This window comes from Rhea pennata, chromosome 2, assembly GCF_028389875.1.
Source record: "Rhea pennata isolate bPtePen1 chromosome 2, bPtePen1.pri, whole genome shotgun sequence".
NCBI classification, from domain to species: Eukaryota; Metazoa; Chordata; class Aves; order Rheiformes; family Rheidae; genus Rhea; species Rhea pennata.
Genome location: NC_084664.1, coordinates 72,569,298 through 72,592,873, shown reverse-complemented (window position 1 = coordinate 72,592,873; position 23,576 = coordinate 72,569,298). Strand labels below are relative to the sequence as shown.

General features: G+C 36.8%; 1 protein-coding gene across 1 annotated transcript in view; it reads right to left on the bottom strand.

Annotated features, from left to right (window-relative positions):
* Nucleotides 1–23,576, bottom strand: part of TMEFF1 (transmembrane protein with EGF like and two follistatin like domains 1) — a 110,616-nt gene that overhangs the window by 42,140 nt on the left and 44,900 nt on the right. Inside the window, exon 2 of the mRNA XM_062567959.1 lies at nt 4,705–4,814. Within this exon, the coding sequence (XP_062423943.1) occupies nt 4,705–4,814 (110 nt within the window). The remainder of the gene's footprint in view (nt 1–4,704; nt 4,815–23,576) is intronic.

Here is a 23,576-nt window from a genome sequence, read left to right as displayed (position 1 = left end):
GAGGAGATGACATGGCAAGGCAGAGAAAACATGCAAGGTGTTCACAGCATCATAGAATCATAGAATCAGTAAGGTTGGAAGAGATCTCTGGAGATCATCTAGTCCAACCTCCCGACTCAGCAGGGTCACCTAGAGCACGTTAGACAGGGTTGCATCCAGGCAGGCTTTGAATATCTCCAGAGAAGGAGACTCCACAACCTCTCTGGGCAACCTGTTCCAGTACTCCGTCACTCTCATAGTAAAGAAGTTCTTCTTTATATTCAGGCGGAACTTCCTACGGTTCAGTTTGCACCCATTGCCTCTTGTCCTGTCACACGGCACAACTGAAAAAGAGTTTAGCCCCATCCCCTTGACACCCTCCCTTCAGGTACTTGTACACATTGATAAGATCCCCCCTCAGTCTTCTCTTCACCAGGCTGAAGAGGCCCAGCTCTGGCAGCTGTTCCTCATAGGGCAGATGCTCCAGCCCTCTGATCATCTTTGTAGCCCTATGCTGGACTCTCTCCAGTAGCTCCATGTCCCTCTTGTACTGGGCAGCTCAGAACTGGACACAGTACTCCAGAAGAGGCCTCACCAGGGCTGAAGAGAGGGGCAGGATCACCTCCCTTGACCTGCTGGCAACACTCTTCCTAATGCACCCAAGGATAGCATTGGCCTTCCTGGACACAAGGGCACATTGCTGGCTCATAGTCAATTTGTTGTCCACCAGCTCTCCCAGGTCCTTCTCTGCAGAGCTGCTTTCCAGCAAGTCAGCCCCCAGCTTGTACTGCTGCACGGGGATATTTCTCCCTAGGTGCAGGACTCTGCACTTGCCCTTGTTGAACCTCATGAGGTTCCTCTCCATTCAGCTCTCCAGCCTCTCCAAGTCTGTCTCTCTGAATGGCAGCACAGCCCTCAGGTGCATCAGCCACTCCTCCCAGCTTGGTATCATCAGCAAACTTGCTGAGGAGGCACTCTGTCCCTTCATTCAGGTCACTGATGAAACAGGATGTTGAACAGGATGGGACCCAGTACTGAGCCCTGGGGGACTCTACTAGCCACAGGCCTCCAACTAGGCTCCGCACCACTGATGATGACCACTGCCACTCACACAGTTCTCAATCCACCTCACTGCCCTCTCATCTAACCCACACTTCCTGAGTTCGTCTAGGAGGATGTTACAGGAGAGTGTCAAAAGCCTCACTGAAGTCAAGGTACACAACGTCCACTGCTCGCCCCTCATCTACCCAGCCAGTCTATGGGTATGGAATCATCATAGAAGGCTGTCAGATTGGTTAAGCAGGATTTCCCTTTGGCAAATGCATGCTGACTCCTCCTGATCACCTTCTTTTCCTCCATATGCCTGGAGATGACATCCAGAATGAGCTATTCCATCTCCTTTCCAGGGATGGAGGTGAGGTTGACTGGCCTATAGTTGCCAAGTGACCTTGGCTTTCTTCCAGTCCTCAGGCACCGCTCCCGTTCTCCAGGACCTTTCAAAGATGATGGAGAGCAGTCTGACAACAACATCTGCCAGCTCCCTCAGTACCTGTGGGTGCATCCCATCTGGGCCCATGGATTTGTGAATGTCAGGCTTGCCCAGAAGATCTCCAGTCCTATCCTCCTCAACCAAAGGAAAGTCTCCCCTTCTCCAGGCTTTCTCCCTGGCTCTGGGATTCTTGAGCAGTGAAGACTGAAGCAAAGAAGGCATTTAGTAACTTTGCCTTCTTTGTATCCTTGGTCACCTGGGTCCCCGCCCCATTCAGCAGTGAGCTCACATTTTCTCCAGTCCTCCTCTTGCTACTGATGTATTTGAAGAAGCTCTTCCTATTGTCCTTGACATTCCCTGCCAAACTCAATTCCAACTGGGCCTTAGCCTTCCTCACAGCATCTCTACATACTCTGACTGCATTCCTATAATTCTCCCAAGTAGCTTGTCCCATCTTTCACATTCTGTGTACTTTCCTCTTCTCTCTGAGTTTTGCCAGGAGCTCCTTGCTCATCCATGTAGGTCTCCTGCCCCCTCTGCTGGACTCTTTCTCCTTGGGATGCACCGCTCTTGAGCTTGGAGGAAGTGATGCTTGAATACTAGCCAGCTCAGTTCAGAGAGGTAGAGTTCCACACAGCTCTTGCTGCCATGATATTATATGTGTTTCAGTGACAACACTGAAATCTGCCTGCCAGTCATTTCTGAAGGGGATCCTAAGAGGAAAACCTGTGATTCATTACTATTTAAAGTTTTAGAAGACTAAGAAGTTAAGAAATGGTACTAGGCTATGAATGACTGCACATTCAGATTCTCTCGGGTAGAGGGGCTATTTTAGTATAAGATGGATGGAGTAGTGAAGGCTGAGATCTATATGCATTTTCTTGAATGTGAAGGACAGACTGGGCTAGCCTTTGCCTTCGATTAAAATAGTTTAAGGGTGGCTCTGATAAGCAGTGCCTGTTTCTTCATCAAAACTTCCCATTATCAGGCAGCCAGGAAAGCCAAGTTCATTAGCCTTGCACCTGGTGACGGTTCTCCTTCAAAAGGAAAATCCTCAGCTGACCAGCACCCACATCTGAGAGTATTTCAGTTAGGCAATTATCTTTCCAGAATACATTTTTTTTAACTGCAATTGTAAAAGCATAAGAAATGCCTTAATGGATCAGACCAATGGTCCATTTAGGTAAATACTCTGTATCCAGCTGTGAGGATAGAAAATGTTATTAATGGAGAACAGTCTTTAATTCCCACATTTTCCTTTCAGTGTGTGTTTAATTGAACCATTGTACATAAATTTGTCCAAATCCTTTTTCAGACTTTCTAATGTAAACAAAAAAATCTAATTAGCTGTTAGAAGATGGTTTTGCATGTAGAGAATCTAATGATTTGGTCTGGGAATTTTTAGGGAGATATTTTGGAAGTGCTAGTTTCAGCTATATAATTAAGGTGGAGAGCTCCAGGAGGAATTCAATCTGTTATGTCTGAAAAATACAGTATATTCTCCTCATGCTTAGATGTTTTCCCTTACAGCATAGGATAAGTTTTTCGGGAAATACAGGGAAGCTTATTAATTAAGCTTATTAATTAGCTTTAAAAATCCATTTTTGAAGCCCATATTATTCTCAAGAAAAAGTATCAAGTTTATCACATGGGTGGCCAGCTCCTGTTCTTCTCCTCGTGACCTCAGTAAAAGGCAGCTATCGTATTTACCGCCCATCTAAAATAAACAAAACTTTTGCTTAGCTTAGAATTGATTTTCTTTGCATTTTTTATTATTACTGAGTTTTGATTTTATTATTCTTCATAAAGTTACAGCTAGAGTGAAGGCTGAAGAATAGCCTTCTCCTAAGAATTTGTTCTCATTTTAAGAGGTAATCAGATCCCATTGTTCCTATGGGATGTTAGTTAAAGAACGCCCTTACGATAGGCACCCACCTAAACTTTACTACATCAAAAGCCAGCTCTGATACCCTAAATCTACAATCAGTGTAAGATCACACACACACCGTTGCTAGTCTGGTTCCTCTTGATTTATAGCTTATTGTAAACAGAATACAAGATTGTTTTTAGAACTCTGAAGGACAGCCCACCCTAGAATTGGTTAATAACACTAGCAACTCTTGCGGTTTCACCAGGAGTCTCATAATGTTTCACATTTTTATCCTTGACATAAATTATGAAGACAAAGAATCTCTAAAAAGTATGTGGGAGAGATTGTCAAGTTAGTTATAAAAAAGTACTATGTATATTAAAGACTCAAAAATCTGTAAATCAGATTATGAGAACTTGATATTTACTAGTTTTTAGGAGTTCGGAGGATTTTTTAAAATTAAATCTCACTATTTTTGAGTGGGGCTAATTCACCATTTTCAATCAAAAAACTTTATGATTACCGATGATTCTATTCTTATCTGATTTTCAGTTGCCAAAAAAACAGTGCCAGAGTACGTGTTTTGTACATTCGTACTTTCTTTCTCTTTGGGTTCAATTGAAATATAGTTGTTGTTATTATTATTTTCAACACACAGGATTCAAAACTATAATGGCCTGTGTCTCAGAAGAAGAACATGAAATCTGGGGAGTCTGACAAAATACACACCTTGCTGTTATGATTTGACTAGGACACTCTGTGTTGCAGAGAGCCATGCCAAGCAAACTATCTAGGTAAGAAATACAACAAGAAAAACAATCACAATGACTTAAGATTTTTCATCGTAGAAAGTACAATGTTTGGCCACCAGGAGAGTAGAGAAGAATCTTCCAAATACTAATATTAGCACAAGTGTTTTATAAGAAGTATCAGAGTTAAATCATAAAACTTCATTTTGGTCACCTTCCTTCTCATCTCAGGTCTCAGGGGCAGGATGAGATGAAGCGGGAAGGCAGAGAGAGCAAGTATCATCTGGTGCTCCCCATTTCTACCTATCCTGATGGAAAGGACTGTGGGTATCAGGCATACGGCAGCTCTTCTTTACTCTGGACATTGGTCTGTGATGCAGACTGACTTAGTAAAACTTAACAGGGAACTGATGTGAAGTTTTACTCACCAATTGCTCCCTGAGCACAGCCATGTAAAGCTCAGTCACATATAATCTCAATAAATGTAATTAAAAACTGAAGAATTAGGATATGGCCAGATTATTTAAGCATTCTGATGAGTGGCCTTTCTAGTAATACTTCGATATATCACAAAAAGCAGGCTGGAAAAGCAGTCAGAAAAGAGGGGAAAACCTTACCTGAAACTGACATGCACATTTCAAGCCATCGCCCTCTTCTTTACACACTCCTCCATACTTACATGATGATTCATCACATACTCTTACATCAGGCTCTCTTACATTTAACTCTATGAAAAAAAAATGGAAAAGAAATTGCGGCTTAAGTAATTTTTGAGACTATTTTTTTAGTTTAGTTTTAGGCTAGTTTTTAAACCCACTGAATCCTTCCATTCCCCCCTTCCCCATTACAGAAACTGAAGGAAAGAAAGCTAGAGTTGTCCCACATGCTGTGTTGAACCAGCCACATCCTGTTCCCAAGAGGGAGGTTCATTTCATTGGTACAGTAGGCATGGTTAAATTCTGCTTCACCACACAAAAAGCAGGTGCAACTTTACAGTGCCAAAGTCATGTTTTGTGCTGTCCACTCCTGGCAAGAGTCCAGATCCTTACACAAGCAGTTGCCCATGCTTCTTGCCCCTAATATCTTTCTGCTTGACTTGCCAGAGAGATTCTGAAAAGGAAAAAAGGCTCAAATCCTGAAGAAACATCTGAATTTTTCTGCTCTGTATTCCAGTCTACAGATAATCCACACTATTGTCTTTCAGACTAAAAATACTTTTAAGTGTACCTAAAATATTATAATTTACTTATACTATAGGAGTCAGAGTAATGGACCAGAGCCCTTTGTATTAGATGCTACATAAAAATATACTAAAAAATAAACTATTTTCTGCTTCAGTAAGCTTATAGGAAAGGTACAAAAAGCTAACTGACTTGAGGAGCACAAAGAAACAAAGCGACTGTATAAAGCAATACCATAGGCACAATAGCTGCTTAATTGGTGCCACGTTTTTTGGACATGACATCCAAGAGTAGTTTTGAAGGAGATTAAATATAATCTTCTGATTTTTTATTTGAACTGTATATAGGAGAAAGAACAACAGAAGGTAAAGGAGAGCACAGGAAGCAGTCAATTTTAGTTGAATAATACTGTTACTATTGACTGCAATGAAAAAGTGAAAATAATATGCAGGGCTCTGGGAAAATCCACTGTTCTCATTTAAGAGTGCAGCGAATGACATTCCTTAAAAGGATCTTCTGTATTTTGACTCCAGTCAGAGATCTCCAGAATCCTACAGTAATATAGCCCACTAACAGATTCATTTACAGCTCTATGTTTTAAAGTATTTTCAGTAACTTTTAATAAACAAACTCTATCCAGACGATTGGATTAAGGAAAACACTGAAAACTAGCCATTCAGAAACTATGAAATGTAGGTTGAAAGTAGAAAATAATTCTTACTGTCGCTTCCAATCTTAAACAGGAAGTCACCCCCTCGCTCATAAATAATATGAATACTTTGATATAACAGTAAAACTCTAAAATTTCTCCTGTAGGCTTATATAACATTATATATCCACCTTTATAATTTCTATATATAAATTTAAAAATAAATAATAGTTCATATCATATATAAATATTTAAATATATTATGAAACATGTTTATATTATCAATTGTATTATACATAAATATATTATATATAAAATGTATAATATATGCATATAATAATATAACATATTTTGTTACAATGTGTTATATAGTTATATATTTAATACGGTATAATTACATAATTCTTCATAATATTAAAGTTACAGAACATCCAGTGATAAGTTCTGTGTTTTCATAACCATGACACAAAATTCTAAAAAATATAATCCCCAAAATATATTTTTTCTATATATCCATCATTCCTGAAGATATAAACGAAAAGCGTGAAATCTACACTATTTGATAGTTAGCTATCCTGGTTGCCATACAACCATATGCACATGTTTGCTAATGTTATTCTTAATGTTGCCATTTATCAAATGTAATTGTTTCATTGTAGGATCTGAGTTAAGGTTAAAGAACATTGCAGCTTTTCAATTCTTTGCGCTCATAATTTGTTCCTGAAGGAAATGTGCATGTCTACTCAAACTATTAAGATTAATTAAGAGGAAATGATTGTCATACTGCATTCAGAAAACGTAATTTATAAAAGAGAATAACCAGATGGATAAATTACTGTGCTAACTGCTTTCAACTAACAGCTCTGCCTATTCTCCAGGAGTTTGTCTCCAGTTTGTCTGCTCCTCGTCCTTACTGCCCCACAGAGGTTTCCTTGACAGCTATCCACATGCCTGATTACAAGGAGTCTCTTCTCTACAGGGCAGTGATCTAACTTTTTAGCATGGGAGGGGAGGGTTCCAGGGTGAACCAAAAGCAGTCCTCAGCTAGCAATGCAGCAGCAGGGTCAGATGTACTTGTGCCTAACTTAGTTACTGCTCTAACTGCAAAAGCCAGTGAGAAAGTGAAAGGTACCAGAGCAAAATTAGAACAGGAAAAGTGAAGATGGGGGCAGGGAATCAGCCCCTGCCCCCCAACAAAATAACTAAGACTTCATTTAAAAAAATGTATCCAGTGGAGGAATTAAGATGACAGAAAGGACAGTTGTAACTCACTTTATTTTAGGGGTGAATTCTGTTTCTTTCTATATAAATTATAAACACTGATTGTAAGCTTCTTTGCACAAGCCAAAAACCCTAATAAGAAAGTAATGAACTGTTAACTGATCATTCAAAGACCAGGAGCAAACATGATACTCCAAAACTGTATGAAAGACAAGATACCCTGGTATCTATTACTTGAATGTGATAGGTGAATTTTTTTTTATGATAGGATGTCATCTAATTCCTGTTTTCCATTCAGAAGTAAATTTTAAGCAACAGTAAAATCAAAGCTCTGACATGTATACAATTATATTCGATAGCAACACGAGTACTGGGAAGTGTGGTAGCCATAATGACTTTCACATTTATTGCATTTTATTTAAAAATGAATAAATGAGAATGAATGTTAATAGAGCAATTCAAATAGTAATGTTCTCTCTTGAGTAGAATCACAACAGAGAAAGAATTAAGAAGGAATTTCTGCAATTATTTCAAGAAGAATGGAATCATTATCACTATATGTGAGAATGGGCCTAAAGAAGGAGTAAGAATATGTAGCAAATGGTTTAGGATAATTTCTCACGTTTTTTTAGTGCCTATCACAACTCATTTCCAAGACTTTAACAGATGTAAATAAGAGAAAACCCCAATATAATTCATTGTATGTAGAGAGAAAAGAGTAAGTAGTAATCTATCAACTCCCAGAAGAAAATACAATTAGTGCAATTAAAGCAAGCTTCCAAATTCATGATAAAATTAATCTCCAAAGACTGAAATTAGGTATTACAAATGATTTGCCAGTATCTGTTTGTTCTGCCAATACAGTTCCTGATGGTCTGATTTCTGACCTGCACACAGTAGTTTGCAGGAATTTGGCTGCAAAGACATGTCAAAATTTTTTTGCTTTTTTTTTCCTCTCTTTTGAAAGAAATACATCTTATGATAATCCGAGACATCACTAAAAATCAAGTAAAACCTTTTCTATTTTGTGTTCACTCAAAGAGTTCAAAGTATAGTCCAATAGAAATAACTGGAGATTGCCATTTTGGCTGTGACCTCAAAATGTATCATTTTGAGGCATGAACTTCAGCACCAAGGTAAACTACACATGTTGAAATTATGAACCTGAAGATGGAATCACATTTGCAGTTCAAGTATATAGTACATGTGGTGGATACGAGGGAAAAAAATAAAATTTGGAGTGGGCAAATCTAGCAATTTCATAAGCAAATTGTTTTTTAAAAACTCACCTCTCCTGAAGTTGGCACCAGCACGTAGTAAAGGTGAGTGGATATAAGGGAAAAGAAACCACCTTTGCCATGTGGAAATGAGTGGGCATGTTAACTAGAACTGCCACCACCTTTGGCCCTCTAATTAGAACTGCCGCCAGCTTGGCCCTCTCAATTGTTTCTGCTCTTGCTGAGAAAACCCTTCTCTGCCTGCCTGTTTTTCTTCGTTTTCTGCTTCCTATGGAAAAGAACTCCACCTGAGAAGCTGTCTGGATTACCTCCACTTCCTCATGATCTAGGCATTTGCTAGTATAGGGAGAACAGTTTGCATCTTTTTCACCAGTGGGAAAGGGCAAAATAGTGTGGGGGCACCTTACTACTGTTCTTCTGCCCTTCAAACTGTTTGTTCTTTATGAAGCCAAACTTTAAAAAAGGACATGTGTCTCCTGGAGGTCATATACACACACAGAGACACACCTGGGAAAGTTCAGAAAAGGTCTGATACTGTAGGTTTTGAAAGAACTCCTGAAATTGTGAAGAACAGAGGGAGTGGGTCAACATTTACCTGGGAAAAGGCAGCAGTGTATGAATCCCTGGGCCAGGCTGGTCAGAGGAGTAATTATGTTGTGGGACAGTATGCTACAGTCCAAAAAGTACACCCTGAGAAAGTAGTATGATGACTAGATGAGCAGTCAGGCTCACCAGAGAGAGTCAAAATCTGACCAGCAAAATCTGAACTACTTATTTTGAGGAGTCAGTCTCATGACTCTAGATTGGATTATCTGGCTTGTGATTGTTCTGAGTTTGGAAAACTATTCCAGACTAGTTGGAGAACTTAGTGGGGGAAAAAAACAAAAAAGAAAACCCGTCCCATAAGGAAGCTGTTGAATTGAGCTGCTCATGTGACAACATAATAACCCATGCCTTAAATCAAACTTTTGAATAAAAGTTCACCAACTTCACCTGCCAGTCCCTCTCTGTCCCAGCAAAAAAGACACGCAGAGATAGCACAACCCATGAACTTAAACTTTAAAGGTGACATCACAGGTAAATAAAATTACCACAGAAAGGATTGCCTAAGGAAAATTTTGAAGGTTCTTCGGGTATCTGAGCTGACCTCCAGTTGCGAATACAGAACAAAACAGGACAGGTTTCCTGTATATCCTACCAGCCTAATGCAGACATATGAGCATCTCAACTGGTCCCAGTTTAAGTCAGTTTATATTTCCATTGACTACAGTGGCTTTAACATAGACCCAGACACTTAATTTACATGTACACATGTACACATAAAATTATGACACTTAAAGTTAGGCATCATAATCAGCAACCTCAGTCCCATCCTTTTTCTCTTTCAAAGTACACCTAATACAGCCACAACTGCATTAAATCATGCAAATGTTGACAGAACTATTACACACACATTGTAGACAAGAACCAAACTATAGGAGTCCCAATGTATAAGCTATTTGTTCTGACACTGGCAAAATGCTGATGTATTTATTTGAAATGAGATTAAGTTATTCCCCATTTCAGCTACTGGGTACACTAATAAATATAACTTACAGCCATGTACAACAGAACTTGTTCCTATTCATTTGATTGCAGGTCTTCAATTCCCCATTGGTTCCTACCACATCTCTCTTTCACTTCCCTCCCTTAGCCAATCTTCACAGCTCAAGCACTGCCCTTTCTCAGATCTCTTCAGAGCATTAGAGAAACATTCAAAGTGCTGTTTCCGCTTTGCAAATTGAAATGAAAAGTTCAAGGGGAAAAAAATCTCTGAATCAGCAGTGTCTATTTGCAGAGCCACTGAATAAGCAAGGACCAAGCCTTAGTAGAGTCTGGAAAGCAGTATTCCCTTTACTGGCATTATGTTACCCCAGCAGTAAGATTACCTAAAAATAGCTTTTTGTTAGAGACTGTGTGGCTTATTTTACAATAGTGAAATGATATGTTAAAGAGTTCTAATTTCTGCAGCAGAAATGTGAAACAGCCCTCCCCCTCCTCCTCTTCTCCCCAAAACACTGCAAATTAAGATTCTTTGCATACTGGATTTCTCTTCCATCAGCTTTGCTGTCCACATTCATCAGCATTCTCCTGACAGTACCACAGCTTCTGTAGCAAAATGGAAAACTAGGAGCCAGACTCACCTAACATACCAAATGTTGAAAGTGTTCTTCCATGCCTATATGGTGAAGACAGTTTTTGCAAGTCAGCACATATTCCTCAGCTTTGTAAATTTGTCATATGCCATCTATACCATTTTAAGGAAATATCTAGTGTTTACTTCTGTTTTTTAATCCATATCTCACATCTGTAAAATGTTTCACTTGCACATAATTCAACCCAGAAAACAATGTGTCACAATAATCTTTCTTTTAAAAGAGAGAAGAGCAGAATATATGCTGCAAAAGTAATTAGTATTCCTGCTCACAATAGGAAACCATAGCAAATTTTAACAACTAGCACTCACACAATAAAGTAACAAGATTGGCTTTGAACTTGAGAGTCACCCACACTGCAATTATTCACATTACCAGTATACCCCAGACTAACTCTATTCAACATGAAAAAGCAAAGAAAATGTCACAGTGATGAGCGTATGGATGACAGTTCTGTCAAAATATTGAATTCAGCCCATGGTGCATTTCTGTTTCCATCATACAAAAAATGTATTTGGAGAGAAGTATTTGGAGAGAAAGTTGAGGCACTTTTTTGTAATATTAAAAGCTTTGACGATATTTCAGAAATTATGTATATTCTGTTGGTGAACATTTCAGCAAGTGGTGCAAATCAACTAGCTGTGCAATTAGTTGAAAACAGTAAAAACATGCAGTGAATACTTTAAATGGTTTTATCCGCTATAGATACCTTTGTTTGTATCAAGGTTAGATAGCATGGTAGTCTGGTCATCAGAACACAGATCTGGTGTGCTTTTCTGCTGACAACTATCCAAGGCACTGGCTTCAAAACTTGCTTACAAACCAGAATCTGTCTTACTATAAAAATTATTGAATATGATTATACAAGGCTGTTATAAAGAAATTAGTATGTCACTGTATATTTTTGTTTAAAACAAAATATTCAAAAAGAAACATGCTTATATGGACAATTTAGAAACAAATTGATTACAACATTTATTACTAATCTTAAGTCTAGTTCCTAAGGAAACCAAGGCTGTGCAAGAGCAATGACTCTCCAAATGTTTTTGTGACTTTTTTTCCAATAACTTCTGCACGCTCTGGGCAATGTCTGCCAAATTTGACAAAGGTAGAGACCTCAGAGATAATGAGCTTCCTACAAGTTTAAGAAAAATCAGTAGCTGCTTGGAGGAGAAGAGTCCAAATCACAGATATCACAGAATCAGTAAGGTTGGAAGGGACCTCTGGAGATCATCTAGTCCAACTTTCCAAAGATTTCCCTGGTGCTGGTTCCACCGGGGCTTGAACCCAGGACCTTCAGCAGGTAAACCAGCTGTGAGAACCACTACAAAATCTGTGTAATCAGAAGAGTTGAGGGGATGTATAGGGGGACAAGCTCAGGGTACAAAATCCCAAACACATGGAATACGTAGTTAGTTCTTCTTAACTCATTGAGCTACTTAATGTCCTTATGCATTGTGACACAGAAATTTAGGCTTTGCTTATGCAAGCATTTATAAACACATGGAATTTTTAGGACTGCTCAGAGAGAGGTTACACACTGCACAGGAGATAGTAAAATCAGGAACCACTCTACTAAGGGAAGCTGTAGCATTAACTTTTATGAGGGGCTGAATGTCCATAATAATATTACTTCTGCTTTGATTTTCTGGAATTGCAAGATATCCTGAAAAAATAGATCTTCCCAAATGTAGGCAAGTGTCCAATATCTAGCTTAGGGAACCTATTCTATGCCACTGCTCTATCCCATATCAAATACAACTTTTCAGCTTAAACTTAAGACTTGAATTTGATTACCAAGGAAATATGCTGGGATTTGATTGCTAATCAAATCAGATCAACTGATTTGATTACCAACTTCTTTGATTACCAAGGAAATATACTGGGATAACTGATGCATTGCTTAGTTTCAGGAAGTGGATAAATGCTAATGCCTATATAATGGCAAAATAATTTCAAAAATAGTGCTTAGACTTTACCAAGTATGCTTCAGCTAGTTGGATTCCTATGAAAATTTCCATTTGCATACATTATGCTGTTAATTCCTGACTGTTGTGGAACATGTGCATGTACAGTCAGTGGGAAAATGTTATGTTACCTTGTTTGTTCTTTTTTCTATGCCTACTTGCTCTCTCTCCCTGCCTGATGCTCCAGCGCCCATGTGGTAGATGTTCAAATACTGAAAACATTTCCAGCTAAGTTTGTGCTCTATCTCCCTCTCTCATGGCTCCCATACTGGGATTTTTTACCAGCTTTCTAGGATTATAAGACTCAAAGAGGCAAACATAATGTTCCAACGGAAGTGATAGCTTTTGCTACCAAATCTTTCTGAAGAAAGCTTTCTACGGCTAATTACATATCAAAGTTCATAGAATCAGTGTCTGCACTTATAGCTTCCTAATCATAGAATCATAGAATGGTAAGGTTGGAAGGGACCTCTGGAGATCATCTAGTCCAACCCTCAGCGTAGCCCATGCGGGGATTGAACCCGTGACCTTGGCATGAGAAGCACCACGCTCTAACCAGCTGAGCTAAACCTGCCCCCCAACTCTTTAGTCCTGTTCATAAAGTAAATCTAACAATTATTTTCCTAAGCCTACAGTGGAATGAAAAAAACATTCCAAAACAACTCTCATTTTTTCTAAGTGTGTAATAGTATCACTCCTTAAGAACTTGAAGGCTTGAGAAAAGTGAATGAACTATAAAAACCAACACTGAGGCAACTAGTTAGCTTTAAAAACATTACAGGTAATACTTTCTTAGATCTGTTAGTGATACATGAAACTCAAATAGATTTTAAATTTCAAAAGAGATTTGGACAGATTCGGATCCCATTTCTGGCTCAGAACTTGAATACATTAGGATGGGCCTATTTGCCAGATCAAGAGCTGCAATAGAGGTCTCATGAGCCGTCACAATTACAGTATTTATTTACAGATGGGGGGTGGACGGGGAATGGATCTAAATAGCTATAGAGCTGAAGGTCCCACTGCTCACTTCGGTTTCTTTTGCAGTAGAATAGAAACAAACAAGCCTTGATGTGAACAGTTCTTTTATGCAATGAAAACGTCGCCTTTCTATAAAGGTTTCCGTTATCTCTCCTTCCCAGTCCCTGCCTTCAGATCTCTATGCTGCTGTACCAGAAAAGGTAGCATTTATGTCTGTGAGTAACAGTAAATAAAGCAACAAAAGCTCCCGATCATTAATTTTTTCTTGGTGAAACAAGAACTGAAGTCTATTGAAGCTTGAGCACATCAGAAGTATGTCCATTTACCACAAAGCTTATACATTTACTTCATGCTCAAGGTCATGTTAACACGTTTGATATAATGTTCTTGAAATCCCAACATGAAGCTGCAGTAGTTTCCATTCCAATTCCAGAGCACAAAAATTGAATAATTTTTTTAAGAAACCATAAAAACTCAATAATCCTACCCAAGAGTTAGAATATATCCTCTGGCAGCAAAAATAGCTGGTCCTTAAAAAAGGTTATCTACTTATTAATCTGTGTGACTCCTGGACAACAAAATATTAATAAGCTGGAAGTGTGAACCTTTCTGGAACAATGACAGATGCATATAAGCTCTGGTTCTGTATATAGATTTACATTTTCCTCTAAGGAAAGCTGCTTGTTATCTTTTTGTCTGTTGTTTTTTTAAAGACATTGAGGGGACTGGGAAATGAAAGCTAACTATAAACAGTACACTAATCTCATCACCTTCCCTTTTCCGTATTCTTCATGTGGTTTCAAAGTCAGAGAGATGTGTAAAGAGTAGATGAAACTTGATCCTTCAAAGCAGCACAGGCAATGCTGCTCACAGTTGTGGAACAGCCTCAATGACTGTTTTGTAATGCACTTACATCTACTTTTTCTTCTGAGAGCCATTTTCTTGTGACTTATTTTCAAATCTTTAAAATAAACTCAAAAATTACTTTTTTAAAATAAGAGCTCCCCTGAGGATAATGAAAAACAGTGCAAGGGAAACAGATAAATTTTTCATGGACTTTTGAGATTAAAGCAGAATATGGTGCTAAAATAGATTGTGCAGCACAGATGAGATTATACACACTCTGCATACTGCACAGATTAGACCTGATTGCAAAAAAGGACATATTTCATGGGAAAAACATAAAAAATAGAAATAATGAAACAGAAAAATAATTAAATAAAAAATATATATGTATAGGTTTGTATATACACAAATACATACATGCATATATAAATATTCCAAAACCAATCTTTCCAGTAATAGTATTTTCAGTGTTCTGTATCATGTTCAGATCTGTATCTGTATAGTGCTCCCATGCTACTTCTCCTCTCTTCCACTTTTCAGTTATTCCTACATTTTCCTTTATTATTAAAAAGACAGAAGAAAGAGAAAATATCTAGAATGCAAAAAAATTTGAAAAAAACATTTGAAAAAACAGTTGGACTTTCAGTAAACTTTCCAAAAAAATATTATTTTCTACACAATGGTTCTGGATGAGGAACATCAATCAACTTGATTTGAAATTAAATTTTACTGATGAATATACATTGAATATCCAATCCTATAAACACTTAGGCAGAAACCTAACCTTGAGCGTCTGTGTGATCTAGGACTAAGGGTACTTGACCATGTTTAAGATTAAGAATACATTTAAGTGCTTGTAGGATCAGTGGCACAATAAATTTTTGAGAACCTAATTTTTATACAAATAATAACTAATACGACTGGGGTTTTGGTCTATGGGAGATAAATATGTAGAAATACAGTGTGGAGAACTATTTTAAGATGCCATTTATTCCTAATAATTGAAAGCTTCCATTAAAAGTGGCAGAAAGTATCTGACAAAAAGTCATCAGATAGAATAATAATATACACTTAATTATTCAATCTCTAAGGAAAAATACTACTGTCTAAAAGATGATTTGATAGCAGAAATCTAAAATGTGACCTCTAAAAAGCTTAAATTTAAGTGTTATTCATTACTTCAAATCATTATCATTAACAACTGTGTGTTGTCACAGTAACAACTGTGAGGCTGCAATGAAGATCAGATCCCCATTCTGAATGGCATCGATAACAGCCAGTCCATGACTTACAGCATAAGCAAAGAAGTCATACAAACTGTGACAAAAGTTAGATATTATCACATCCATTTCACTGGAGGAGGAAGAAAGGTATACAGAGGTAAAAGGAGTCATCAAAGGCTGATGGTAGTGATGGCTTCAACAGAAGGTCAAGTCAGGGTGCCAAATCAGAACTTGTCCCTTTCCAATTGTGTTGCTGCAAAGCTCTTTTCTCAGCTTGGTCACCTTTTCTTTAATTGAAATGTCTTCACCACTATATTTGGGAAATCATTATAATCACTAAAATGGAGCAGAAACAAAAGACTTACAGAGGATGTGGTTGTCAATTTAAAACATGAGAGAAAAATGAGTGTAAACTCACTAAGACTACTAATGCTATCTGAAGAGGTATGTTGGTGTATTAATGCAGCTTGTACAATTCATCTGCTGTAGTTGAACAGCAGATAATCATTGCTCAGAATTCAAACCATGCATCTCTCATAGACCATAATAAGAATGATGTCACACAACCCAGAAATGTGTTCGATAGTTCTAATAGGAACTTTCCAATCATGCTAGCAAGTTAACTTGCTGAGAAGGTGCTAGTGTAACCATTTTTCCTCAGACAATTTTGAAAGCTTTGCGAGATTCTGGAAACTTTAAGCCAATACTAAGTCTTATTTCTAAGTTTACAAAAATGGAAGAACCAGTCAAGGACTCGCACAAGAATTTCTTAAAGAAACTAAAGCTCCTGTACAGATAACCTCTTGGCTATTGCAGACCATGGAGGATACAAATCAGACTTGACAATTCAGATTTTTATCACAGAATAGCAAAATTTTCACCTCAGATGAGAATTTGTAATCTAATTCAAGTTATCAGTGACTGAAACCCATCTTCTATCTGAAGCAATTTGACTCACCTTCACTAAAGAAAATCAATGAAATATTTCCCATGTCACAAGTAGCTGCTCAGTGCTATTTCTGTAAAACAATTTTGGCAGCTCTACAGAGATGGGCAACCAACTCCAGTTTAATACAATAACAGACAGATTAACAGATAGATTTAAAACCTTATGCAGCAAAGTAAATAACATTACAACTGCCTGTTTGCACTACAATTTCCAATGTTAATAAAGACTAACATAGCTGACACAAAAAAAAATCTTACAGAAAACAATCTTTTTACCATGGTAATAATTAAAAACATTTTTAATACCCTTAGTCATGTTCCTTGTGCATGATCTCTATTAATGCTGGTGATTTTTACACATTATTACTGAAGGGCCAGTGAAACAACTGGAAACATCTTCCCTCCAACTCCCAAACGTTGTTCACATCAATCTCACACACACACAAAAAAAAAATATTGCTTGTAACCAAGTGAGTAGAAATCAGGAGGGCTTGCTGTCCCTCTCTTACATATTGTATTCTGCTCCTAGCAGCTGTAAATTCAACACTTTTCTAAGCATTATATTCACTCTCAGGAAACATTTCCTAAGAGAAATGATAGAGGTACTGAACTGTTGTAGCTGTGGAGACGGATGGCAGCATGCCAAAACTCCAAGAACAATTTTAGATTACAAATCCGGCCATCTGCTATAGGTGGAAAAACACTTTTCGTGTTCCTCCTTCCTTAGTTTTGTATTTTTCCTGGTATTGGAAAAACGTGATGTGTTATGCAACAGACATCATATGCTTTCTGACTATTTCTCATTTGCACTTGATAAGGACTGAATGCTTAAATGCAATTTAGGAATTCGTTTTTAAATTGTGTTGTGCTACTGCACTACTTAGCCTACAACAGAGCACAGTAGTACTTTGCAAAAACTTCAGGTCACTTTGAGATACTCCCTATAATAAAACCTGTTTACATTTATTTGTTACTCAAAATAGGCAAAGTTCAACAGGAAGCATATAACATTTTTTTCATCTACATCATTCTAACTAGCTCTTCAACTGGCAATTATCCCTATTTTCTCTATAAATATTAAGGTAAATTGTTTAACAGCTTCTTTAAGAGGTATGGAGAGGTAGGGAGGCCTCTTTTCGGAAAGGCAGTATTTTTGGTATAAGAATGTTAAAAAATTCACAATAAATATATATGTGGATATTTATTATTAATGCTTACATGAATATTGCCAATATTGCTTTTGTATAATTCTAAATTAATTCAGAATGATCTTTGCAATCTAAAGAATTAGTTGATATAATTTTAGAATACTAGAAATGTCATAAACCATTACATACACAAGATTGTTTAGGGATAGACAAGTCACATGATAGTCACAATAGTGACCTTTTAAGATTACTGTAGAGAACTGTCACGGAAACTTGTCCAAGTCTTCTTAGTACCTGGCTTTTATAAACAGGTCCTACCTGATACTACTTTACACTGTATAATTATGCAATCACTTTTTCAACTTTCTGCCCTTAATAGATTTTCCTCATCTCAAGCAGTTTCTCCACAAAAACTGACTTGCAAGTAGTTTTTTGGTGATTTGGTGACTACGGAAAAATATTTTGTCTAAGTGAGGCCCCTGAGCTCTTGAAACAACGTGATGTTATACATACAAAACTACCATTGTGCCACTGCACAGTATGGTGCCATCACACTGGACTTTAAGAATATTATTAATATATATACTGTAATACTTAAAACAAATGAACACAAATCCAAAAAGCAAGGTAAATAGTAATTCAATAAGATCAAAATACAAAAAAGACTAGATAACGAAAAGTAGCGGAAAGAGTCAGAAAACGGATGACTAGCATGAACAGTAAATAAAAGGAAAAAGTCTTTGGAGGAGGTCAGAAATTACACTTACGTGTCCCAAATAGTATGTTTTCAGTATTGCTTAGTGGCTCTGTAATCTTTTAAAAATTGATTTCAAAACATAGCTTTATTTTAAAGTAAGACTTCAGATTTTCATTAAGAGGGCTCACAGCTTGATGCTTTTAAAATGGTTTGGCGACAAAGGCTATAAAGTATTTAGAACAGCGTGAATATTTTACACTGTCTTTTGCTGGTCCCACATAATTCTACATTTTTTTCTCACATTTAGAACTTCAAACTCTTCCTCCCAGTTCATATACAAATTTTTAAACAACATATTTTTCTTTTTTTCTTAGAATGCTATCATAAGACACTGATTGATATCCTTATGTAAAACCTTATTGCTGATTGCCTGACCTATAGTTTTGTAATGAGAACAGTAAGAAGCTCATATGCTGACCACACAAACTTAAAGCTGCCTGGAGGTCATTCCTTCAGCACGCAGAGGCAAGGAAACACTGCACTGAGCTTTTACCATTTGTAGTTAGCTCAGAAAGCCTGAAGTCCAGAAGAGAGCTAAAGAAATGTGTTTTGACTCCTTATCCTATTCAATTCTTCTCTCTCACCATAGAATACTAACTTCAGTCATCCTGCATTGTTCAGCTGTACAGCATCCTTCTGTAAATGGAAAAGGCCTTTAAAGCAATGCAGCTAGAAGACATAGTGCCTTGGTTCAGTGCTCACTTGATCTGCTCCATTGTAACTCCAACATCCAACTCCATTGCAAGTCTGTGTGTATCTTCCCTGTTTTGCTTATATAGAAAAAACCCAATTTGATAAAGTCACATTTTCATAGATAACAATGGAATGATTTTGTGTAACTAAGATGACTGAAAAGATCCATAAATCAATGCAAGCACTAAAGTATAAGATATAAAAAAATAGGCTGAAAACTTCATCTTTGTGAAGCATACTGTAGAAGTTTGTCAACAATTTAAAACTTGCCATGGTAAATGTGGAAATATATTCCATTTTGTTTTGTTTACCTGTGAGCAATCTCTCCTTTATTTTTTCTTTGCCTGCCTCCTGTAGGCTTGTCTTCTCCTCTAATTTTCATGATAATTTAGCATCAACATTCAGCTTATATTCATTCATCAACATTCAGCTTATATTCATTCAACTTATATTTAGCTTTCAGCCCATAGGTAGTCTGCCCTCTGGAGTAGATCAAATTTGATCTGTGTTGGTATGGCAAAAACTAACATGCAAATTCAAAACATCTTAAAAGTAAAAAAAAATAAATAAAAAAATAAGGAAATGAAACAGTTGGCTAAAAATAAATTCTAGTATTTTGTAGGCTATTAGTACAATAGCCGCCTTACAGTTTTCAACCAACTATGGGACCAAATCTTGTTGTATACAAAGGTAGAGAATAAAGATAATAGCAAATCTGAAGAAAAAAGCAATCATATGAAAATATAATTATGCAACACGACTCTACTTAATGTAATGTTAACTGCATAGGCAGTAGATATGTCTTTGGAAACTACCTATAAACAGAAAGTGTCCTATATTTTCTGCATGAGTGGATAAAACTTACACTGGCATTGACAGGATTTGTTGTATTTATAGAAATGAAAACAACTTTCCTTTCTTAGGTCTAGTATATTAATTTATCTGAGCAGCAAGACGGTGACATCCTCTGATTCTGCCTCATGCCATCTATTATATATGATTCAAACAATTCTTTAAATGAGCTATTAAAAATAAATATAATATTTCCCTTTCTTTTTTCTAATATCTTCATTTGAGATCTAATTCTTTAATAGGCTCTGAAAGCAAATCCTCATACAATATGGTACGAAACTTAAATATGAAAACCTTTCTTCAGTTATTATGAGAGTATCTTCTATCTTTCAGAATGCCTAGATTTTGTACTTTTTACACTACTTTCTCATCCTTATGGCATTCATACTTCCTGTATCTGACATTTCAAATTTATCTTAAAGGATCATGTATTGTGCTCTTATTTTTAGTGGCATTTGAAGAGGATTTTTTGAATAATGCTTACTCAGTACTACAGCTTATTTTTTATGTTAAAATTAGTCTCTTAATATTTTGTGTTAGTATCTTTTTGCAGTAGCTTTTTACCTCATAACAATCAATATTTTCTATGATAATCATTAAATAGCGCACTTTTCTGATACATGAGTAGGATTTACATTTACTAAAAGTAGTGATTCACTTTCCAATTTCTGAATTTGAACAAGTACCCCAGACACGTCCCAACTCCTTAAGAAGGAAATATGAGCATATGAGGCAAAGAATGTCCCAGTACACTCTAACTAGCTCTCCAGACTGGGTAACGAAGTGATCAGAACTGCAGAAGGTGTCATGAGTGTCATTGCCCTGCTGTCTGGGTATGGAGTCATATATATGAGCACTTCAACAGGTTGCCCAGAGAGGTTGTGGAGTCTCCTTCTCTGGAGATATTCAAGGCAACCCTGTCTAACACGCTGTAGGTGACCCTGCTGAGCAGGGAGGTTGGACTAGATGATCTCCAGAGGTCCCTTCCAACCTTACTGATTCTATGATTCTATGATATTCCGTAGACTCTAAAAATCTCCAAGGACTTTTAGCAATCACATAAAGAGAAAATGAAAATGGTTTGGTTACATTTGTTGTTACATTTTGGATTATTTTAAATCCAAATCCTTACATAACGATTCTTCCTGTAGGTTATATGTCACTCAGAACAGTGAACCTCTGACATGACAGAAGCAATGAGGCAAACCACAAACTATAACTTAAAAAAAAAATTTTTTCATTATTTAACATTGCTACAACCGAAATTGCATGAAAGCATCACAGTGAAGTTGGTCTCTATAGCAGAAGGCAGCATGCGTAAGTGGTTGTATGTAATGGTTGTCAGTCCGCACTTAAAGAGCAAGAAAGAGCCTTTAGAAAAGATAGAAATGTAACAAGAACTAAATGCTTTCTTTGCATCAGTGCTTACTGTGAAGATGTGGAGAGGTTTAGATTCCTTTCTTACAGAGAAAAGCTTGGTATCAGAGGACTGGTGAGTTTTTAAATTCTTAATTTTTAAATGGGTTCCTAGAGAGTACTCCTATGCAAATTAGCAGAAAAGCATTCAGAAGAACAGAAGTAGAAAATACAAAGATAAACATGATATGCTATAAGAGAGTCAAAATGACTCTGTAAAAGGAATTCATGCCTCATAAACCTGTTAGAGTTCTCTGAAGAGGTAAAGAAGCAGGTAGACAATCCTTGCATTCCTGAAAGCACGTCCCATAAAGGTCTTCAGCAAAAATGCTAAATAAACTGATAAGCCAAAGGCTTGACTATTTTTATAAATAATTGACTGAAACAAAGGAAATACAATGGTAAGCAAAGACAGTCAATTTTCATGTGGGAGGGATGTCACCAGTCGGGTTCAGCAGGAGTCTGTGTTCAGGTCTGTTCTTTAGCCCATCCATAAGTAACTTATAAAAGCATATGAATAGTAAAGTGAAAAAGCTTTCTGGTGGTATCAAGTTATTCAGGGTAATAAAAATGACGGCTAAGAGAAATATTGCAGAAGAACTGTAAGAAACTGTGTGACTGTGTCATCAAATTGCAGATGTAATTTGATGTAAATAAACATAAAATAACACATGGAAAAAATGCAACTATATATATGTGTGTGTGTATTAATTGACATATATATCAATGATAGATCATGAGACAACTACTACTATTTGGGAATGAAATACTGGCATTATAATAGATGGTTTTACAGAAATGTCAGCTCTGTATTTAACAGTGATAAAAAAACAAATTAAATGTTTTCAATTATTAGAAAGAGAGTAAAGAATAAACCAGAGAACATAATTATGCCACCATATAATCTAGAGTGTACCCTGCCTATTAATAATGTATGCTACCTGGTCCATTATTGCAGAAAGGACACAGTAAAACAGAAAGGTTCGGAGAGGACAAAAGGAAAATGAAAAATATGGAATATGATTCTTCTGTAGCAAAACTGGTGTCCAAACACAGATTTTCCCTTCTCAAAGGTATTGCTAAATACCCCCAGGCAAGGGGCAAAGTTCTTTCCAACAGAGAAGACTCCAAGAACATTATTTTGATGCTACAAAACAACTGCAAAATGAATGACAGTGGCTTTACGGGACTTTATGCTGTAAAGTCAGCATAGAGATAACAGGGTTTCACAAAAATTATGGAAATAAATGTGTTGTCTTTTTATTTGGGCACTGTTCGAGAACTGTTCCATCTAACATAATTTGTTACAGTGCCCGCTTCATTCAAAAGTTTTCTATATTTGGAGAAGTTGCTTTCCTGGGTATTAGGAATTCCCAAGATAGGATAAGTAAATGAAAAACAAAATAAACCAAACATATTTTCTTCCTTAATGATAATGTTCACAATCAAACTGCTGTAAGGGGACTGCGCACTATTTCATAAGCTTAAAAAGTCTATTCAACCAAAAGCAAGAACCACAATTCATGGCAATGCTTTATAAATTGACCCCCACTTAAATAATTTAATATTCACTGTGTCTGTTATAGAGCACTCTTCCATTGCAAATATATTAAATCTAAATTAATTAATGTTGAAACCTGTTCTCCAGTAAATTAATGCAATTTCATTCAGCACTTTCTCCTCACCGAAAATATAAACACACTTTTTATATTCCTTCCATGAAATTTAGCTCTCTGTCATGAGGTGCTGTGTCTGCGATGTATGCTTCTTGAAATTACAAAGCTAGCACATGTAAATAGCAGTACTGTAAATAAAAAAGCTAGCACACTTTAAATGGTTTAGGACTGGGATATACATTTGGCTGAAGAATGAGATGATTCGCTAAAGCTTGAAAGTTTTAAAAGGTAATGATGCTTCTTCAGTTACTCCTTGAGTCAAGATTTCTACCTAGTCCTAGTCATGGACTCAGACCCTGTTCTAACAGTGAATACACCATCAGAGTATAAATAAGTATAAAAAAGGTAACTTCTAGCTAACTGCGAAGTGTTCAGATGGTAAAAATGGATGTTAAGAATCACATTCTTTTTTTCTGAGACATTAGGATATGAGTGTCAAGTATTCTATTAACCACTGTTCAATCTCAGCAAAGCAAAGTTTTCTCATACAACTAGAAG